The following is a 15,407-nucleotide window of genomic DNA, read 5'->3' on the forward strand; positions in this document are numbered from 1 at the left end:
ATCATGAACCATCTTTTTCCTTTAAATTCGAAACTGCATTGTACATTTTTATTTAAAATGTATTTTATTTTAAAATAAGAGAAAGATCCCAATAAAAAAATGTTCAAACGACGTCACAGCCTTTTATTATTGTTCTTATTTGTTTATTCCTTTGGTGCTGCTTCTTCAAACGCGTTCATATTCTTTTTCGGCAAGACGATATTAAAGTGCTGGTACTTGGTCCAAGACAGCAGTATATCCTTAGTCCTGCCGTGGGGCGCTTCTCCAAAGGTCTATGTATAGGCCCAATTATAAAATGCTTTATTAAAACTGAAATAATTTTACCTTGCAGCAGCCATAAATCTTAATAAACCTCTCTTCTTCCTTGTTTTTAATGAATCCTCCACCCAAGCACTTTGTACAAATGCCAATTTCATCCATTTCCACTTTTGTTTCCTCAAAAATTTGCTCTAGAAACAACAAAAAATTGAGAAATTTAATTTTCCGTAGAAGCAAACGTACCGTGATTTTTTGAATCGGATCCGCGAACGATTGTACGTCCAAATTTGGTTAGGCCATGCATGTGAATGACCATCAAAAGGTAATTATTCTTTCCCTTCGAGATCTGCACTCGAGGTACATTTATCAGAAGAGCGTTAACTCGCGAAACACTTTGCCTACGAACGGGCTTAATAATTTGAGAAAGAGGAGCCAAAAGTTTTAAATTTTTCATTTTGGAAAATTTGTAGAGGAAAATCTGGCACTAAAATTTAGATGTTGTATTCCGAAAAAGCTGGTCTGGACAGTAGAAAGCCTCCTGCTAGACTGATTAATGCGAAGACCTTAAGTCAAACCGTTAAAAAAAAAAAACGTCAATTAAGTCATGGCACATTTGATCCAGCAGAATAGTTCATCTATTCTATCTAGTGCTGCTAGAAATCCCCATCTTCAGTTTTCTTTTCCGTTTTGTAGAAAGGAAAGGAGTAATGTTTAAGAAAACTTTGTTAATTTTAAAGAAAGTAAATTTATTATTAATGTTTAATCTGTATTTTTGCCAACAAAAACTAAATCTTTAATGCCTAACTTTGATATTGAAATCCTTGTATGTCGTCCACGCCTGAAGTATATTCCTCGTCCTCTTGTGATCAGCACCTCCGAAAGTCTGAGAGTAAAATTGGTCAGCGGTTCAAGCCTTAACAACTCTTTCACTTACTCTAGAGGTGCCATAAATTTCTATTTGCTTCTTGTCCTCTTCATTGAGAATCCTTCCACCTCCAAGGCATTTCGCACATATTCCCTGTGGCTCCATTTCGTCCAATAATGCGTCGAAAACGGCCACTGAATAAAATTTTTAAGAATACACTGATAGATCCAGGCATACAAACTCACAATGGTTGTCAACATCAGCTCCCCGAACGATAACTCTTCCAAAATTCGTAAAGCCGTGAGTATGAATCAGGGCCAACAAATAACGATTTTCACCTTTTGTTATCTTAACCCTGGGAATTCCCACCAAACTGATTAAATCGGTCGAATAACATTTTTCTAGTCAGAAAAATTAAATCGGGCATATCAGCACTTTTCGAGACATTTTCTTTAAAAACTTACGCAACGGGAAGACACATCGAGGAAAAAGGGTAACGGACTTTAGAAGTTTCATTTTAATTTTCGAAAAGGAATACGTGTGGAATTTGTATACAATTTGAAAATTTAGGTCCGAACAGGTTTAGAATGGGTAGTTGCACAGAAACTTTCTAGAATACAATATTGAAAATTTGAAAAGCCATTTCTATAAAAGTCATGGCACTTTGGATCGGAGGCAATTGTTTTAAGGGTATGAGAACGCTGTCCATTTGAGGAAAGCTAATATCCATCATCAGAAATTTCGATCGTGTAGTCCGGGTATTTGGTTGCCAGAATCCTTTTGGTAACGGCGTGATCAGCTTTTCCAAAGCCCTACAATATAAAATATAACTAGCTATTATTTGAAGTCAAACTTTAAAATAAATTAAAGAGTATATCATAGAAAGGAAAAACCAAGTAAATCCCATGCCCATGGACCAACCTGCGAGTATCCGTAGACCTTTATGTACTTTTTATCGGGGTTATGTTCAATGCGACCGCCACCAGGGCACTCTGCACGCAGTCCCAGTTTCTTAAAGACTTTCTCCTCGCGATCGAATATGTCAGCTAAGAGAGAAAAGTTTAATGTATAATAATAGGCTTAAGGAAGTCTTACCATGCCACTCGCAGTCTGAGAAACCTCGAACCACCGCTTTAGAAGCATCTCCGCCATCGATGACATTGATCTGGATGTACTTAAAGATGCCCTCTGGGCTGATGTGCACTAGTGGCACACCTGCAAGTGCTTCCTCTGACATTTTGTGAATCAGTCGCAGTCCTTTGGAGAATAACTGAACACGATTCATGGCGTAAAAGCACTTAAAAATAGAAAATTTTTCCTTACCAGCCGGCAAAATTTCCGAAAAACTCAATTTTATTTTGCATATGACCAGACTCGCCACTCGATTCCACCGTTCCTCAAGCCGTCTGGCCACACTACACGAAACCAACACCAATGCGATTGAGCGTTCACAACAAAATATACACAAATTAAATTGTTAAAGCCGATATTTTCGACCTAAGGCGAAGAGATGAGCTCAACGCGACCGTTTTGCTTCGTTTGCGGCAAGGAAAAGTCCGTGGGAGTCTTTCAGCTGATAGAAGGTAATGACTGCTCTTCTTTTGGAGAGAAAAGACTGACCCCTGAAAATTTGCAGGCTGCATAGTGCCAGGAACTTTTAAGCCAATCAAGGATATCCTGAAGTACTTCGAGAAGATCATCAACCAGCGCCTGGACCTAGCACCCAACTCTGCCGCCTGTCGGGACTGCCTGGAGTACCTGTTCAACTACGACAGATTAGTGCGGAATCTCAGCCAGGTCCAGCGCCAAATCGCGGATGCACTGCTGGGCTGCCGACAGGTGGAGGGCAAGCCGGAGGCCAGGCAACAGGCGGTGAAGAGGGCTAAGGTCCAAGTGCCAGCCTTTAAGGTCGTCCAGGCTGCACCTCTTCAGGAGCAGGAAGAGGAGGAAGACGAAGAATTCATGAAGGAGGAGGTGCTGGACGAGGATTTTTGCTTCAGCGAGCCGGACGATAGCATGCCCTCGTCGGAGGACGAGTTCTTCACCGAGACAACCGAGATACCCTGCCACATCTGCGGCGAGATGTTCTCCAGCCAGGAGGTTCTCGAGCGGCACATCAAGGCGGACAACTGCCAAAAGAGTGAGCACGCCACTTGCAACGTGTGCGGCCTGAAGGTCAAGGATGACGAGGTGCTCGATCTGCACATGAACCTGCACGAGGGCAAGACCGAGCTGGAGTGCCGCTACTGCGAAAAAAAGTTCTCCCACAAGCGCAACGTCCTGCGCCACATGGAGGTGCACTGGGACAAGAAAAAGTACCAGTGCGACAAGTGCGGGGAGCGTTTCTCGCTCTCCTGGCTGATGTACAACCATCTGATGCGCCACGACGCCGAGGAGAACGCCCTGATCTGCGAGGTGTGTCACCAGCAGTTCAAGACCAAGCGCACCTACAAGCACCACTTGCGCACCCACCAAACCGATAGGCCCCGCTACCCCTGTCCCGACTGCGAGAAGTCCTTCGTCGACAAGTACACCCTGAAGGTGCACAAGCGCGTTCACCAGCCGGTCGAGAAACCGGAGGTGACGGAGGCCAAGGATTCCACGGCAGCGTTCTTTTAGGGTAGTCCTTTGCTAGTTTAATCTAAGTAGCCCAGCTTATGAGCACATAAGCGCGCGTATGTATCATAAAATTAAATATTAACAACCATTGAGGGAAAAACCAGTCCTTTGCCTGCTTTCCAGGAAACTAGCAGGTAACGTGAAGGATTTTCGCGGGCTTAAGTAATAAAATGGCCAGATGTTTTTTTTTTAAACAGTCCGAAAAGAGGTCCGCTCTACCTGTACATTTTGAGTATTTAAATCGCAACCGTAGCCCGGAAGAATTTAGTTGAGATACTTGGCTTTCCCGGAGCACATCTTACAGAAAATGCATAACTTGTTGACTCAGTTGAATAATTGCGGCGAGCTGATTGCAGAAGGGTATAGCAGCACCGGCAACATCGGCTGGTTGAACGAGTTCTGCGCCACATTCTTGGACTTTGCCAGCGACCTGAAGGCCACATTGCCGGAGGTGGCTCCCAGCGGCGCGAACCTGGACGTGGAGACCATCTTCCTGTGCCTCACCCAGGTGGTCACATGCATAACCCACTTAGAAAGGACCATCAACATGGAGGCGCCGCAGATGACCAGGCAGCACTTTCTCGACCGCTTGGACTGGTGTCTTCGCAGGCTCCTGGTATCCTTAACGCGCCTGGAAAGCTGCGCAGGGACAGAAAAAATCTTGAGGATTACTCGTTTGTGGAGCTAATGGATTTGGCTCTGGATCACCTGGATAACTACATGGAGAAGCTGGCTAAGAGGAGCAACAGCTCACTGCACATTCTGGAGGAGAGCTTCGCGGAGGACAGCTTCCAGCTGGCCAGCATAGTGAACCACATAGTGCGCCATGCCCTCGCCTTTGCGAACGTGGCCGTTACGTCGGACAAGAAGGCTCTGACTGCTCTGTGTGAGACTTTGCTCAGCGAGTGTGCCACTTTTCACGAGGAGGCAGGTGAACCCAATAATGGCCATCGCAAGCTGGAGGCTCTCTCCTTGGAGCGGGCTCTGTATGCTTTGGAATCATTCCTAAACGAGGCCCTGCTCCACCTGCTCTTTGTCAGCCTTATCGAACTGGAGAACACTTCTGTGGGCAAGCTAAAGGAAGCCTTGCAAAAAGATGCTGACGGGGCCAAGGATTTGATCTCCACCTTCGATACCAATATGGACCGCATCCAACAAATTGGAGTGCTGGCCATAGCTTTTTCACAGGACATCAAAACTAAGACGATCGTGAGAAGTTGCCTGGCTTCTTTGGAATCCCTGGATGCCTTTATTGTGCCAGCTCTCCAGTTGCCGGAATCCGTTTTATCATCACACCATGCTAAAGTCCTCGAGGACCACTTCAACCAGGAACTGTTGATCTTCCGAAACGTAATCCACGAAATCATTGACAGCTGCTCACTGATCAATAACTACCTGGACATGTTGGGCGAGAGCATCCAGGTTCAGGATAGGAGTCGTTATATTGTGATTGTACAGAGGGGAAATGTTTTATTGGAGCACTTTCGGCTTCCCGTCAACTATTCGGGGCTCAGTGAAGATGGCAAGCGGGTGCACAAGGATCTCACCCTGATCCTAAGGGAGTGTCACGCAGTTGTTAACCTTGACATCCCTGTGGACCACAGGCGCATCATAAAGCGTCTTAAGATATTGTATTCTGTTCTGGCCAAGCTAAGGGACGTGATAAGCAACGATACTCTTGAACCCGATTGCTCAATAGGCTCCCGAGCACCAATATCTTGCAATGCTACCCGAACTTTTGTGCGAAGCAGTCAATCAGTGGCTAAAAGACATCGATCTTTTGTAAAGCAAAGCGGAAATTGCTCTGTTTTTGGCCCGCAGGACACTATTGTGGAAGCCATTAGCAATGATAGCGACCTTATCAGTTTTCAAATAACAGAAATCCTTAGGATAGATTGAGCACGCGCACCGAAATTTTTCTTTAAGAAATAATTTTGCAGACATAACTAATTGTTAATGAAGGTTTTATCATTAACTATTAGTTTGTCTAAAAATGTATATTAATACATATTTGTAAAGTTTTAAACACAATTACTTTGATAAAATAAAAAAGTAAACCTAATACAATCACCTAGGCATATTAATAAAATGACTGTACCAAAATCTTCAAATAAATGTATGAGCTGTGCATAAAAATGAATAAAATATAATTTCAAAAAACATAATGAGACATTTTTCTAAACCTCATAGTTTTTGACAAATATTTAAGTTTAATCGAAAAATTTAATAATTTAAAAGATTTAATACAACTTTCGAATAAAATTGTCCTACATTTTCACTCCCTGTTTCAATCCCACTGTTCCAGGCTGGCATCTTTTTTAAATGTGTAGCCATCCCTGGCTGGAATGATGCCATGGTTGCATTCTTCGCGTTTTAGTATAGTTTCCGATACTCAACCATTTTGCCAACTCTATTAAATTCTATACACAATTTCCCCGCTCAGATTGTAAACAAGAAGCCGCTTGATCCGCAATCGGTCCTGGAATCCTCCAGCCGCAATGGACACCTGTTTCTTTTGCGGCGCCGTCGAGCTGGGTGACGCTGGCTCCTCCAGTGCGAGTTCCATGCGCTACGAGAAGCTGACGGCCAAAGTGCCCTCGTCGCAGAAGACTGTCTCGCTTGTGCTCACACACCTGGCCAACTGCATACAGACGTCGCTCGACCTGAAGCCCAACGCCCGGTTGTGCCCGCGATGCTTCCAGGAACTCTCGGACTACGACACTATCATGGTCAACCTGATGACCACCCAGAAACGGCTGACTAATCAGCTTAAGGGAGCCCTGAAGTTCGAGTTTGAAGTTCCCGAGTCCGGCGAGGATATCCTGGTGGAGGAGGTGGAAGTGCCTCACAGCGACTTCGAAACAGACGCGGATGCCGAGGCAGACGCCCTCTTTGTGGAGCTGGTCAAGGAACAGGACGAATCCGATACGGACATAAAAAGGGAGTACGAAGACGAGGAGGACGACGACGACGAGGAGTTCATTTGCGAGGAGGTGGAGGTGGGCGACTCTGAGGGCCAATTTGCCAAGTCCTCCGATGGAGAAGAAAAGCCCATGAAAAAGCGTGTCAAGCAGGAGTGCGGCACCTGCGGCAAGGTGTTCAACTCCTGGTACCAGCTGCAGAAGCACACCAGTGAGGAGCACTCCAAGCAGCCGAGCCACATTTGCCCTATCTGCGGGGTGATCCGAAGGGACGAGGAGTACCTGGAGCTACACATGAACGTGCACGAGGGCAAGACGGAAAAGCAGTGCCGCTACTGTCCCAAGACCTTCTCGCGCCCAGTGAACACGCTGCGGCACATGCGCATGCACTGGGACAAGAAGAAGTACCAGTGTGAGAAGTGCGGCCTGCGGTTCTCGCAGGACAACCTGCTCTACAACCACCGGCTGCGACACGAGGCCGAGGAGAACCCGATAATCTGCAGCATCTGCAATGTTTCGTTCAAGTCGCGCAAGACCTTCAACCATCACACGCTAATCCACAAGGAGAATCGGCCGAGGCACTACTGCTCCGTGTGCCCAAAGTCGTTCACCGAGCGCTACACCCTCAAGATGCACATGAAGACCCACGAGGGCGACGTTGTCTACGGTGTGCGGGAGGAGGCGCCAGCCGACGAGCAGCAGGTGGTCGAGGAGCTGCACGTGGACGTGGACGAATCGGAGGCGGCCGTCACCGTCATTATGTCCGACAACGACGAGAACAGTGGCTTTTGCCTCATATGCAACACCAACTTCGAAAACAAAAAGGAGCTCGAGCACCACTTGCAATTTGATCACGACGTAGTCTTGAAATAAAACTACTATTACCTACAATAAGTAATTATATATATATATATATATGCATATATTATATATATAAGTAATTATATCTCCCTAGTATATCTCCTTGTCTTTGTACTTGACTATTGTAGATTTCGCCGCAAAATATAATTTACTGGTATTCGAATTGTGTTTTTTGTGAAGTGCGATATCTGATTAAAACTAATCAAACCTTATGCTGTTCTGCTACTTTAATAACTTTCTTATTTTTTAATCCCAAAATTGAGATTCAAAAGTGGAGTAACCAAAAAGAACTCGCTCTAATGACATTTATCACAACATGAATCCATGGTCAACTAAGATATCCTGATTATCGCCGAATATATTCCAATCTCGAGAGTATATCTCAACACATTATCCACACTTATTTCAAACTAAAAGCCCGCTTTGAACGTTTGTATAATTGTATTCCGACCACGTTATAAGAACTCGACAGAATCTTAAGCTTACTCGTTCTCTTGAGAACGCAGGCGACTGTTGGGGTTGGTTAGGCGGATCGACAGCTGCTTGGCGCGCTCGACGATCTCCTTGCGCTTCTTGGAGGAAACTCCGTGGGCGATCTCCCCGCAGTAGACGCGGTTCTGCATGAGCAGGACCTCCAGCTCACGCACGTTGTGCACCACGAACTTCTTGAATCCGGTGGGCAGCATGTGGCGGGTGAGCTTGTTCGATCCGTAACCGATGTTGGGCATCAGATACTGTCCCTTGAAGCGGCGACGCACTCTGTTGTCGATACCCTTGGGCTTGCGCCATTTGTGCTGCAAAGTGACGGGGAAAGTTGTTAGTAATCAGTTTTTGAGAATATCGCGTTGACTCGACTTACCGACAGCTTAGCATAACGATCCGACTGGTGACGGATGAAGTGCTTGGTGCGCTTCTTCACGATCTTGGGCCTGTACGCTGGGCGGATAGTCATCTTGATGCTGAAATGGCACAACAAAAACACTTTTTAGTTTACTAGCCTCCAATTAGAACGTCCTTATAAATAGGTTCATAGCTACATGAGTTATGGTAGATGGACTTTCTGAATAAAAGCGGGTGTCAACAAAGTTGGAGTGGCTTTTTAAATTATTTCCCGCTTTATTAGGACAGTTTCCGGTCTGTTTCCTTATGGGTTTCCAACACAAACAGAAGCCGTTCATCATCGATCTAGGGGCTATAGTCCAGATTTGGGCAAAATACGAACCGCTAGATTGCAAAAAGCACACGGACCAACTCTGTTGAACTCAACACCGCTAAAATCTAGAAATATGGCTAAAAATTTGTTAAAATACACGTGCATCGAAAATCATGTACATACCTTGCCGGAAACCAGAAGCGAAAAGAAAGTGTGGCTGCACCGCGCGCACAAAAGGGGATAAATCAGGCATTTCGGTACTGCCAACGCGCTTTTATGGGTGCTGTTAAGGGAATGTTAATAATATGAGGATTAAAAAAAGTTTATTTCTGTTTTGCTTTCATATTTATTTATTTAGCTATTTCTGTTGTTTAAAGTTGTTTTTTAATCCCTTTAAGAATAAAGCTGGTCTATCAAATAGTCCAGGCTGTAATACGAAATTCAAAAAGCATTTTTAGGTCCTTGTGGAAAAACTTTCAAATAGTTAAGACAAGATGGCAAATGCATAAACATCCAATTTATATTTGCAATTTTTGTTTTTTTTATTATTAAGTTTTAACACTTGTAATAAACTATAGTTAAATGTTTACGGTTACTGATTCGCGAATTGGATAACAGTGAGTTGTTTAACCAACTGGTAGGCAATTGGGGCTCAGCTACGGCCACACTAGCCCGTCATACCGTGGTTCTTCTTCATTATTATATAATTAAACCGATGAGAATCAAAACAAACCAGAAACCCAGTGTGTGAGTGGTTACAATGGTACCGCGGCGGTAACCAATGCGCACTTCTCCACACACCCGAGTTAAAGTTAGGATAATATCACCATGAAGGATGATGGCGCGCCGACTGTCGCCAAAACCACCGACCCTCCGCCCCCAAATAGGGTTCCATCTGGGCTTTCGCTAACCCCGCAAACAGCAAAGCCGCGGAATGGCAGCGTGTTTTCGGAGCGGTTCTTCGGGGCCTTTCAGTGGGAGGAGTTCGCATGCGGATGCGGAGCAGCCTTCGTAAACATCGCGGCCACATATCCCATCTACAAGATGATCTTCCGCCAGATGCTCCACGGAGTGCCCATAACCTCGGCCTTTGCTCAGCTGCGCCACGAGGGACTGGGCTTCCTCTACCGGGGAATGCTCCCGCCATTGGCACAGAAGACCATCTCGCTGTCCATCATGTTTGGGGTGTTCGATGGAACTAGGAGATACCTCGTGGAGGACTACCGCCTGAACGACTACGGGGCCAAGGTGATCGCTGGGGTGGTCGCCGGCAGCGCCGAGTCCATCCTCCTGCCCTTCGAACGAGTGCAAACCCTGCTGGCCGACTCCAAGTTCCACCAGCACTTCACCAACACACCCAACGCATTCAGGTGAGCAGGGGAAATGGAATCCCGTGAGACCACTCAACCTTAGCTAAAGCAAATGTTTATTCATCCAATTTCCAAGCAAATTATAATCGCTTGGTTCAAGAGGCGCCCCCTCGAAATTCCCAACACACTCTTAACGTTGCTATTTTGTCCCCCAGGTATGTGGTGGCCAACCACGGCTATCGGGAGCTCTACAGGGGACTTGAACCAGTATTTTGGCGCAACGGCCTGTCCAACGCGCTCTTCTTTGTGCTCCGCGAGGAGGCCAGCAACAGTCTGCCCAAGAGAGTGAGAATTCCTGGCTTCGTTCGCTCAATAATCCATTAACGAAATCCGATTTACCCACAGAAATCCGTGTCCACTCGGACGGCCCAGGAGTTCTTCGCAGGCGCCGTGATCGGGGCGAGCATCAGCACAATCTTCTATCCGCTCAACGTGATCAAGGTGTCGCTGCAGAGCGACATGGGCCACAAGTCGGAGGGCAGCTGGCAGGCGTGCAAGCGAATTTACATAGAGCGCGACTGCCGGTTAGCGAATTTCTACCGCGGCTGCGCCTTCAACACGGGCCGCTCCTTCATCAGCTGGGGCATCATGAACACGGCCTACGAGAACCTAAAGAAGCTGATGCACCAGTAGGCCCGGGTGCCCAAACTAGAGAACTGAGAACTCAGCTGATTGTACACAAACGGTTACTTCTGCCTCTTAGCTAGCCAATTCTTCATTCGGTTTAAGTCTCGTTTAAGTCGCCTGTGTTGAGATGCTGAATTATAGGTGTTAATGTACATACACACATCCTTCGCGGAGACTCCTCCTCCTCCTCATATCTGTATATCAGTTCAGTTCAATTCGCCCCGCGGATGCCAAGTACAATACAACGTGAGCATTTAAAGGTACCCAATCCACGAGATACGGTTTAGTTAGCTACTATACGAGTACGTGTAAATAATACTAGATGATGTACGATATAATACGAGTGTGTTGTTTGTTCGCCGATGACTTTGTGATTCATTGAAGTTACTAAAACTGATTAATTTACGCTGTAAATTCAATGTTCTTAAACGAAAATTAAAGTGTATTTGTAATTACGAGCTCTAAGCATACATCATTGACTCGGCGGACTTATGTAAGATTCAGCATGGTTATCTACGAGCAGATAGAATATTAAGATCTAATCTAGTAGTAGGGTCTAGTAGTACAAGTATCACAAGTTAGATTAAGTGGTGCTGAGTGGGCGACCTATCGCTTCTTGAGGGAACTGCGGTACCGCTGGTAGAAGTCCTCCATGGCCCTGTACTGGGGTTCCAGCAGGTCGGGGATCTCCTTGTCCAGCGAGGCGAAGTACACCATGGCCACCGAGCAGCTGCCCTTCAGCTCCAGCTCGTAGCGTCTCAGCTGCTGGAAGAATCCGGAGTTGGGCCGAACCTGTGGCCGGATGGACTGGATGTGTTGGTACGCCTCGCGCAGACTCATCCCCGCGTGCTTCATCAGATAGGCCAGGCACAAGCTGGCCGACCGACTGACCCCGGCCACGCAGTGGATCAGGGAGCAGCCCCCGGAGCGGCGCACCTCCTCGATCAGGTCGGCCACCTCGTCGAAGTGCTTGGACAAGTCCACCTCGGAACGGTCCTGGGCGTCGATGCGCAGGTACAGCGGGTTCTTCTGGCTGGGCAGCGGTGTGTCCGGCAGCTCCGGCGCCACGTTGATGACGCAACTGACGCCCAGCTTGTCCATGTACGCGGGCACCACCGCCGCCGCTCCACAAAGGATCAGGGAGGGAGTCAGGCGAGACATGCCAGGAAACGGTGTGTGCTCCTCTGGATCGGCGTCATTTAACTTGCTGAAAGTAGTCGGAGAAAATTTTTATAAGTTTATAGTTGGTTGAAGAACACTAAATATATACAAAAAATATAATTAACGAGGCTAATTCTTTAACAATTTAAAGGCGCATCATAGTTACACTTTCTAAAAAGGAATGCCTATAAAATGATTATGCAATTTTTGTTGATCATACATTATAGAATGTATTGTCTAATACTACTGCGTAAAATTTTTGGCTGGAAAACCTGATGCATTCAATATATATTATTGGTGGGTGAAAGAACCGATAAAATAGGAACATTTCTCATGAACAAAGGAGAACATTTGGTGTTAAGCCAAACACAAATAGCCCATAAACAAATGGCAGGTATTCGTGTATTTTTTGCATAGTACTGCCAAAGCTCTCAACATGAAACAGCCCAGCCAAAGTAATTTTGTGAATGGAAACTTAAACAACACATCGCCCAGATTCCATTCCCATCCCCATCCCCAAAGACCCCATCCCGTTCCAACAGATCCCGTCCCAGCACCTACGTGTTCATCAGAAGACGTCATGGTTTTTTTCGCTGCGTAGGCACAAACAATAAACATATTGCAGAGATACGTACATAAATACGCAAATTTGTATTGTACACCTCAAAAATGTCTGTTTATAATTAGTTTCGCGAAGTGTATAATAAATGGACGCTAAATGAAAATAGAATGGATCTAAAATGGTATTTGGCGAATGCGTAAACAAACAGATCAGTCATCGCATAATGGAACATAATCTACTACGTATTCGATTTTTTGCTTAACAACAATATAATAACTAATAGTAAATAAGATCTCTCTTCTACAAAGATACAAACAACATTGTGATATATTGTTTGATATCAACAATTTTGGTTGATCAAGAAGGTAAACAAAGAGAACACTCTTGTTTTGATCGCAAAATAGAACTGTCAAAATAACATGAACTTTATTTTTAGGCAGAAACATTCCTTATGCTTCTATATGGTAGCATCTTCATAATTAAAATAGAGGCCCGCCATCTGGTTATTTGCGCCCTATTCATCATCCCAGCCCCCTGAAATCCCCTCTCCTCATCAGAGATCAAATGGAAGGTGTCCAAACCCCCTTGGGCCACCTTCCCTGTTCCTGTCATCACCCTCCAAAAGCGCCTGCCACTGAGGAATGTAAATGTAAAATTAAACACTTGGCTTATTTTGAGGGTGAACAATATACACCCTTTCAAAATACAAATATATTTCCTTAAGGAAACCATACTTTAAATTCGGTTATTTTCATGTTCATAGAATGTTTCGGTCAATGACTTCAATTAAGACTTAAAGCAGGATAATATTTATAATAACAACTAATTTATGTAAATTCTTTCGTTCGTTTTCCAAGCCAACTCAGGTGCATTTTCATTTTCTATGTGTCAAAAAAACACTTTCTTTTTGGTTTTATTACATGTTTACGGCGACTTCGCGTCGTCATTAAATAATAATCACGAATTCCGCTGGCACGGCGCCAAAATTAATCATCGGTCACTTTCGCTAGACCAAGTCAGTGGCATCGGCAGAAATTCTGTGATTTGAAAATAAGTGAAATTAAAATATTTCACACCGCCCGCCTTTATGGACGACACAGTGATTTTGTTTTTTATCACCGAATGCAAAAATAAAAAGCAAGAACAAATTGAGATGTTTTCGAATTCCATCTCCATTATTTATGTATTTGCTAAATAGCGAAAGAATCTGAAATCCTTGTCGCTGGGCTTGTTTTCTTTCCATTGTCCATCACATGATTGTTTTTGGGGGAACTAGGTTAATGGGCTGGGCAGAATATTGGGATCGCATACTCTTGAGGAATTCGCGATTCTGTTCATCTTGTAAGTTGCAAAAAATTTAAATCTGCCAGAGACTCATCAGAGTCAAGATATTAAATTTTACCTCGGGTCCACACAAATGCTTATTTTTGACTGCCAAAAATTTTGACAGACCTGCAGACAGACCTCCGTCTGCCCCATGAAAAATGACTAATTTCGTTTTAGCAATTACGCTGTCCTTGAATTCAATTGTCAGAGTCAGGGTCCCCGATAAGGAATGCCAAGAATGCGACGAAAAACTCAAGAATAATTTGAATATATCTTGCAATTCCGATCCGAAAAGAGTTCCGCAATAAAACCCAAAAGCAGGCCCTGCTCACTTGTAAAACTCACAATAGCCCAAAGTAATCACTTATTGAGTGTATCATTTCGGTTTAGATGCAGTAATTACGTTAATTAACTGGAAACAACAAAGGTCCGCTTCAGGTGACATCAGCGCGACCTTGACTATATGTGTATGTTTGTACGGCGCCCCTTTAATGTTTGCCATTAACAAAAACTGGCTCAAATGGCAGCCGCAAGCACATTAGCCGAGAACCTGCGTTTATATGCGTGCAAATGACTCACTTTTGGCGATTTTCCTTCTCGTTCTCATTATCAAATGGTACCTTCTGCAGCACCTCGCCGATGCCTCCCACTATTAACTCCTGCATGCTGGTGATCTCAAAAGTTCGCGCCACTTAATCAAGAATTTACGCTCCGCAATAAACAAATTCCTCGGATTCCAGGCCACAAATGAAAACTATTTTCCGCCTCGGTCTCTCCGGCGGTTCGGTAAAAAAACACTGAAGTTCTTCGGGAATTCGGAGGAGAACGATACAATTCTTTCTGGCAAGCCAACGACGACTGAGCTACGGCGAACAGAAATGCTTTCGAAAATGTTTTCAGTTGATGTGGTGAGTTCGTGCCGAGGTGCGTAAAGGTGTTTTGTGTGGGTGCAACGAGGTGGGAACCGCCTGCCAACGAACTTCCACCTGTGGGAGCTGTGCCAATGATTTGCCGCTGTAATTATGTGGGCAATTTGTACACACTGCGTATACTTAACGTACTCCGATTGAATACCCTGACTGAGGGCATTCGAATTTTGATCGGCTGAAAAAGGGGTGTAATGGCAAGGAATGTTTAGTTTTTTTTATACCCTTGCAGAGCAAAAAGGGCATGAATTTCAAAATATGGAACTTTTTAATAACCGTTGAATCGATAAAAAAATCTCATTAAAATCCGACAACGATATCATATGGCTGCCATAGGAAAGATAGAAAAATCTACATATATAGAAATAACGGAAATAAAATTATAACCTTTTACATAATAATAATAGCTTTGATGTTTTTTAGCCTTTATGCATTTGGATCAACTGATGACTGCAAGGGTATATAGCTAGCTTCTTTTCTTGTTTGCTAATATTCCACATAAAAATGGGACATATCAGATTGACTGGATATTACTAAAATTGTACATAGGTGTGCCGTTCGCAAAGTATCTTCTTTTTTGAAGAACTCTAGTACACCGCTTAGAAGTATGCCACTTTGAAATCGAAACAAATTGGGATGGTTTTTGTAATTTTTTTTAGCAAAAATTTAAACATGACTTGAGCGCGTTTACCCGAGTTTTCAACCACTTGTGGGTGGACGAAAATGTGGCTAGTCTGGCGGTTTCTGTTGAATGGTTG

At 44.6% G+C, this 15,407-nt stretch overlaps 9 protein-coding genes across 12 annotated transcripts; 4 read left to right on the forward strand and 5 right to left on the reverse strand.

Moving 5' to 3' along the window:
• Nucleotides 1–97: 97 nt before the first annotated feature.
• LOC108097713 (sex-regulated protein janus-B) lies at nucleotides 98–807 on the reverse strand. Its single transcript, XM_017200202.2, has 3 exons — nucleotides 502–807; nucleotides 325–449; nucleotides 98–272 (listed from the first exon to the last, which is right to left on the reverse strand). Exons 1-3 carry the CDS (start codon nucleotides 710–712, stop codon nucleotides 144–146), a joined length of 465 nt encoding a protein of 154 aa, XP_017055691.1. The 5' UTR covers nucleotides 713–807; the 3' UTR covers nucleotides 98–143.
• Nucleotides 808–1,003: 196 nt separating this feature from the next.
• On the reverse strand, nucleotides 1,004–1,698 carry LOC108097643 (sex-regulated protein janus-B). Its single transcript, XM_017200072.1, has 4 exons — nucleotides 1,588–1,698; nucleotides 1,369–1,524; nucleotides 1,193–1,317; nucleotides 1,004–1,141 (listed from the first exon to the last, which is right to left on the reverse strand). The coding sequence occupies exons 1-4, from the start codon at nucleotides 1,637–1,639 to the stop codon at nucleotides 1,052–1,054; spliced, it is 423 nt and encodes a 140-aa protein (XP_017055561.1). The 5' UTR covers nucleotides 1,640–1,698; the 3' UTR covers nucleotides 1,004–1,051.
• Nucleotides 1,623–2,534, reverse strand: LOC108097644 (sex-regulated protein janus-A). 2 transcript variants are annotated; one of them, XM_017200075.2, is made up of 4 exons: nucleotides 2,447–2,534; nucleotides 2,219–2,393; nucleotides 2,045–2,169; nucleotides 1,623–1,935 (listed from the first exon to the last, which is right to left on the reverse strand). In XM_017200075.2, the coding sequence occupies exons 2-4, from the start codon at nucleotides 2,358–2,360 to the stop codon at nucleotides 1,843–1,845; spliced, it is 360 nt and encodes a 119-aa protein (XP_017055564.1). In that variant the 5' UTR covers nucleotides 2,361–2,393; nucleotides 2,447–2,534; the 3' UTR covers nucleotides 1,623–1,842. The 2 variants fall into 2 exon arrangements, with proteins under 2 accessions (XP_017055564.1, XP_017055562.1); XM_017200073.2 differs by lacking the exon at nucleotides 2,447–2,534 and having other exon boundaries at nucleotides 2,219–2,408.
• A 9-nt stretch (nucleotides 2,535–2,543) lies between these two features.
• LOC108097642 (serendipity locus protein beta) lies at nucleotides 2,544–3,845 on the forward strand. Its single transcript, XM_017200071.2, has 2 exons — nucleotides 2,544–2,706; nucleotides 2,760–3,845. The coding sequence occupies exons 1-2, from the start codon at nucleotides 2,634–2,636 to the stop codon at nucleotides 3,740–3,742; spliced, it is 1,056 nt and encodes a 351-aa protein (XP_017055560.1). The 5' UTR covers nucleotides 2,544–2,633; the 3' UTR covers nucleotides 3,743–3,845.
• Nucleotides 3,846–3,951: 106 nt separating this feature from the next.
• LOC108097639 (serendipity locus protein alpha) lies at nucleotides 3,952–6,017 on the forward strand. Its single transcript, XM_017200069.2, is given in 2 exon segments — nucleotides 3,952–4,392; nucleotides 4,395–6,017. Coding segments are annotated over 2 exon segments (1,590 nt in total). The 5' UTR covers nucleotides 3,952–4,049; the 3' UTR covers nucleotides 5,642–6,017.
• Nucleotides 6,018–6,113: 96 nt separating this feature from the next.
• LOC108097640 (serendipity locus protein delta) lies at nucleotides 6,114–7,736 on the forward strand. The gene has a single exon (XM_017200070.1). It carries the CDS (start codon nucleotides 6,241–6,243, stop codon nucleotides 7,534–7,536), a length of 1,296 nt encoding a protein of 431 aa, XP_017055559.1. The 5' UTR covers nucleotides 6,114–6,240; the 3' UTR covers nucleotides 7,537–7,736.
• A 214-nt stretch (nucleotides 7,737–7,950) lies between these two features.
• Nucleotides 7,951–8,896, reverse strand: LOC108097645 (60S ribosomal protein L32). 2 transcript variants are annotated; one of them, XM_017200076.2, is made up of 3 exons: nucleotides 8,861–8,896; nucleotides 8,384–8,483; nucleotides 7,951–8,318 (listed from the first exon to the last, which is right to left on the reverse strand). In XM_017200076.2, exons 2-3 carry the CDS (start codon nucleotides 8,474–8,476, stop codon nucleotides 8,007–8,009), a joined length of 405 nt encoding a protein of 134 aa, XP_017055565.1. In that variant the 5' UTR covers nucleotides 8,477–8,483; nucleotides 8,861–8,896; the 3' UTR covers nucleotides 7,951–8,006. The 2 variants fall into 2 exon arrangements, with proteins under 2 accessions (XP_017055565.1, XP_017055566.1); XM_017200077.2 differs by lacking the exon at nucleotides 8,861–8,896 and adding an exon at nucleotides 8,747–8,771.
• Nucleotides 8,897–9,321: 425 nt separating this feature from the next.
• LOC108097749 (mitochondrial nicotinamide adenine dinucleotide transporter SLC25A51) lies at nucleotides 9,322–11,132 on the forward strand. The gene is made up of 3 exons (XM_017200258.2): nucleotides 9,322–10,047; nucleotides 10,203–10,332; nucleotides 10,393–11,132. Exons 1-3 carry the CDS (start codon nucleotides 9,506–9,508, stop codon nucleotides 10,678–10,680), a joined length of 960 nt encoding a protein of 319 aa, XP_017055747.1. The 5' UTR covers nucleotides 9,322–9,505; the 3' UTR covers nucleotides 10,681–11,132.
• LOC108097750 (dual specificity protein phosphatase 18) lies at nucleotides 11,089–14,576 on the reverse strand. Of its 2 annotated transcripts, none has more exons than XM_017200260.1 (2): nucleotides 14,344–14,576; nucleotides 11,089–11,881 (listed from the first exon to the last, which is right to left on the reverse strand). In XM_017200260.1, exon 2 carries the CDS (start codon nucleotides 11,833–11,835, stop codon nucleotides 11,281–11,283), a length of 555 nt encoding a protein of 184 aa, XP_017055749.1. In that variant the 5' UTR covers nucleotides 11,836–11,881; nucleotides 14,344–14,576; the 3' UTR covers nucleotides 11,089–11,280. The 2 variants fall into 2 exon arrangements, with proteins under 2 accessions (XP_017055749.1, XP_017055748.1); XM_017200259.1 differs by having other exon boundaries at nucleotides 14,303–14,576.
• Nucleotides 14,577–15,407: the final 831 nt, after the last annotated feature.

Source organism: Drosophila ficusphila, unplaced genomic scaffold, assembly GCF_018152265.1.
Source record: "Drosophila ficusphila isolate 14025-0441.05 unplaced genomic scaffold, ASM1815226v1 contig_791, whole genome shotgun sequence".
In the NCBI taxonomy this organism is placed as follows: domain Eukaryota; kingdom Metazoa; phylum Arthropoda; class Insecta; order Diptera; family Drosophilidae; genus Drosophila; species Drosophila ficusphila.

Excerpts from the sequence above, each read along its gene's own strand:
- LOC108097713 (XM_017200202.2), bottom strand. The coding sequence starts at position 712 with ATGAAAAATTTAAAACTTTTGGCTCCTCTTTCTCAAATTATTAAGCCC. Across the intron at positions 450-501 it reads ATCCGATTCAAAAAATCACG|AGCAAATTTTTGAGGAAACA; the intron begins GTACGTTTGCTT and ends TGTTGTTTCTAG. Across the intron at positions 273-324 it reads AGATTTATGGCTGCTGCAAG|ACCTTTGGAGAAGCGCCCCA; the intron begins GTAAAATTATTT and ends GCCTATACATAG.
- LOC108097643 (XM_017200072.1), bottom strand. The coding sequence starts at position 1,639 with ATGAAACTTCTAAAGTCCGTTACCCTTTTTCCTCGATGTGTCTTCCCG. Across the intron at positions 1,525-1,587 it reads TCGATGTGTCTTCCCGTTGC|AAAAATGTTATTCGACCGAT; the intron begins GTAAGTTTTTAA and ends TTTTCTGACTAG. Across the intron at positions 1,318-1,368 it reads AGCTGATGTTGACAACCATT|TGGCCGTTTTCGACGCATTA; the intron begins GTGAGTTTGTAT and ends AATTTTATTCAG.
- LOC108097644 (XM_017200073.2), bottom strand. The coding sequence starts at position 2,408 with ATGAATCGTGTTCAGTTATTCTCCAAAGGACTGCGACTGATTCACAAA. Across the intron at positions 2,170-2,218 it reads CTCAGACTGCGAGTGGCATG|CTGACATATTCGATCGCGAG; the intron begins GTAAGACTTCCT and ends TTTCTCTCTTAG. Across the intron at positions 1,936-2,044 it reads AGGTCTACGGATACTCGCAG|GGCTTTGGAAAAGCTGATCA; the intron begins GTTGGTCCATGG and ends TTTATATTGTAG.
- LOC108097642 (XM_017200071.2), top strand. The coding sequence starts at position 2,634 with ATGAGCTCAACGCGACCGTTTTGCTTCGTTTGCGGCAAGGAAAAGTCC. Across the intron at positions 2,707-2,759 it reads AGTCTTTCAGCTGATAGAAG|GCTGCATAGTGCCAGGAACT; the intron begins GTAATGACTGCT and ends GAAAATTTGCAG.
- LOC108097640 (XM_017200070.1), top strand. The coding sequence starts at position 6,241 with ATGGACACCTGTTTCTTTTGCGGCGCCGTCGAGCTGGGTGACGCTGGC.
- LOC108097645 (XM_017200076.2), bottom strand. The coding sequence starts at position 8,476 with ATGACTATCCGCCCAGCGTACAGGCCCAAGATCGTGAAGAAGCGCACC. Across the intron at positions 8,319-8,383 it reads ATCGTTATGCTAAGCTGTCG|CACAAATGGCGCAAGCCCAA; the intron begins GTAAGTCGAGTC and ends GTCACTTTGCAG.
- LOC108097749 (XM_017200258.2), top strand. The coding sequence starts at position 9,506 with ATGAAGGATGATGGCGCGCCGACTGTCGCCAAAACCACCGACCCTCCG. Across the intron at positions 10,048-10,202 it reads AACACACCCAACGCATTCAG|GTATGTGGTGGCCAACCACG; the intron begins GTGAGCAGGGGA and ends TTTGTCCCCCAG. Across the intron at positions 10,333-10,392 it reads GCAACAGTCTGCCCAAGAGA|AAATCCGTGTCCACTCGGAC; the intron begins GTGAGAATTCCT and ends ATTTACCCACAG.
- LOC108097750 (XM_017200259.1), bottom strand. The coding sequence starts at position 14,388 with ATGCAGGAGTTAATAGTGGGAGGCATCGGCGAGGTGCTGCAGAAGGTA. Across the intron at positions 11,882-14,302 it reads GAGAAGGAAAATCGCCAAAA|CAAGTTAAATGACGCCGATC; the intron begins GTGAGTCATTTG and ends GACTACTTTCAG.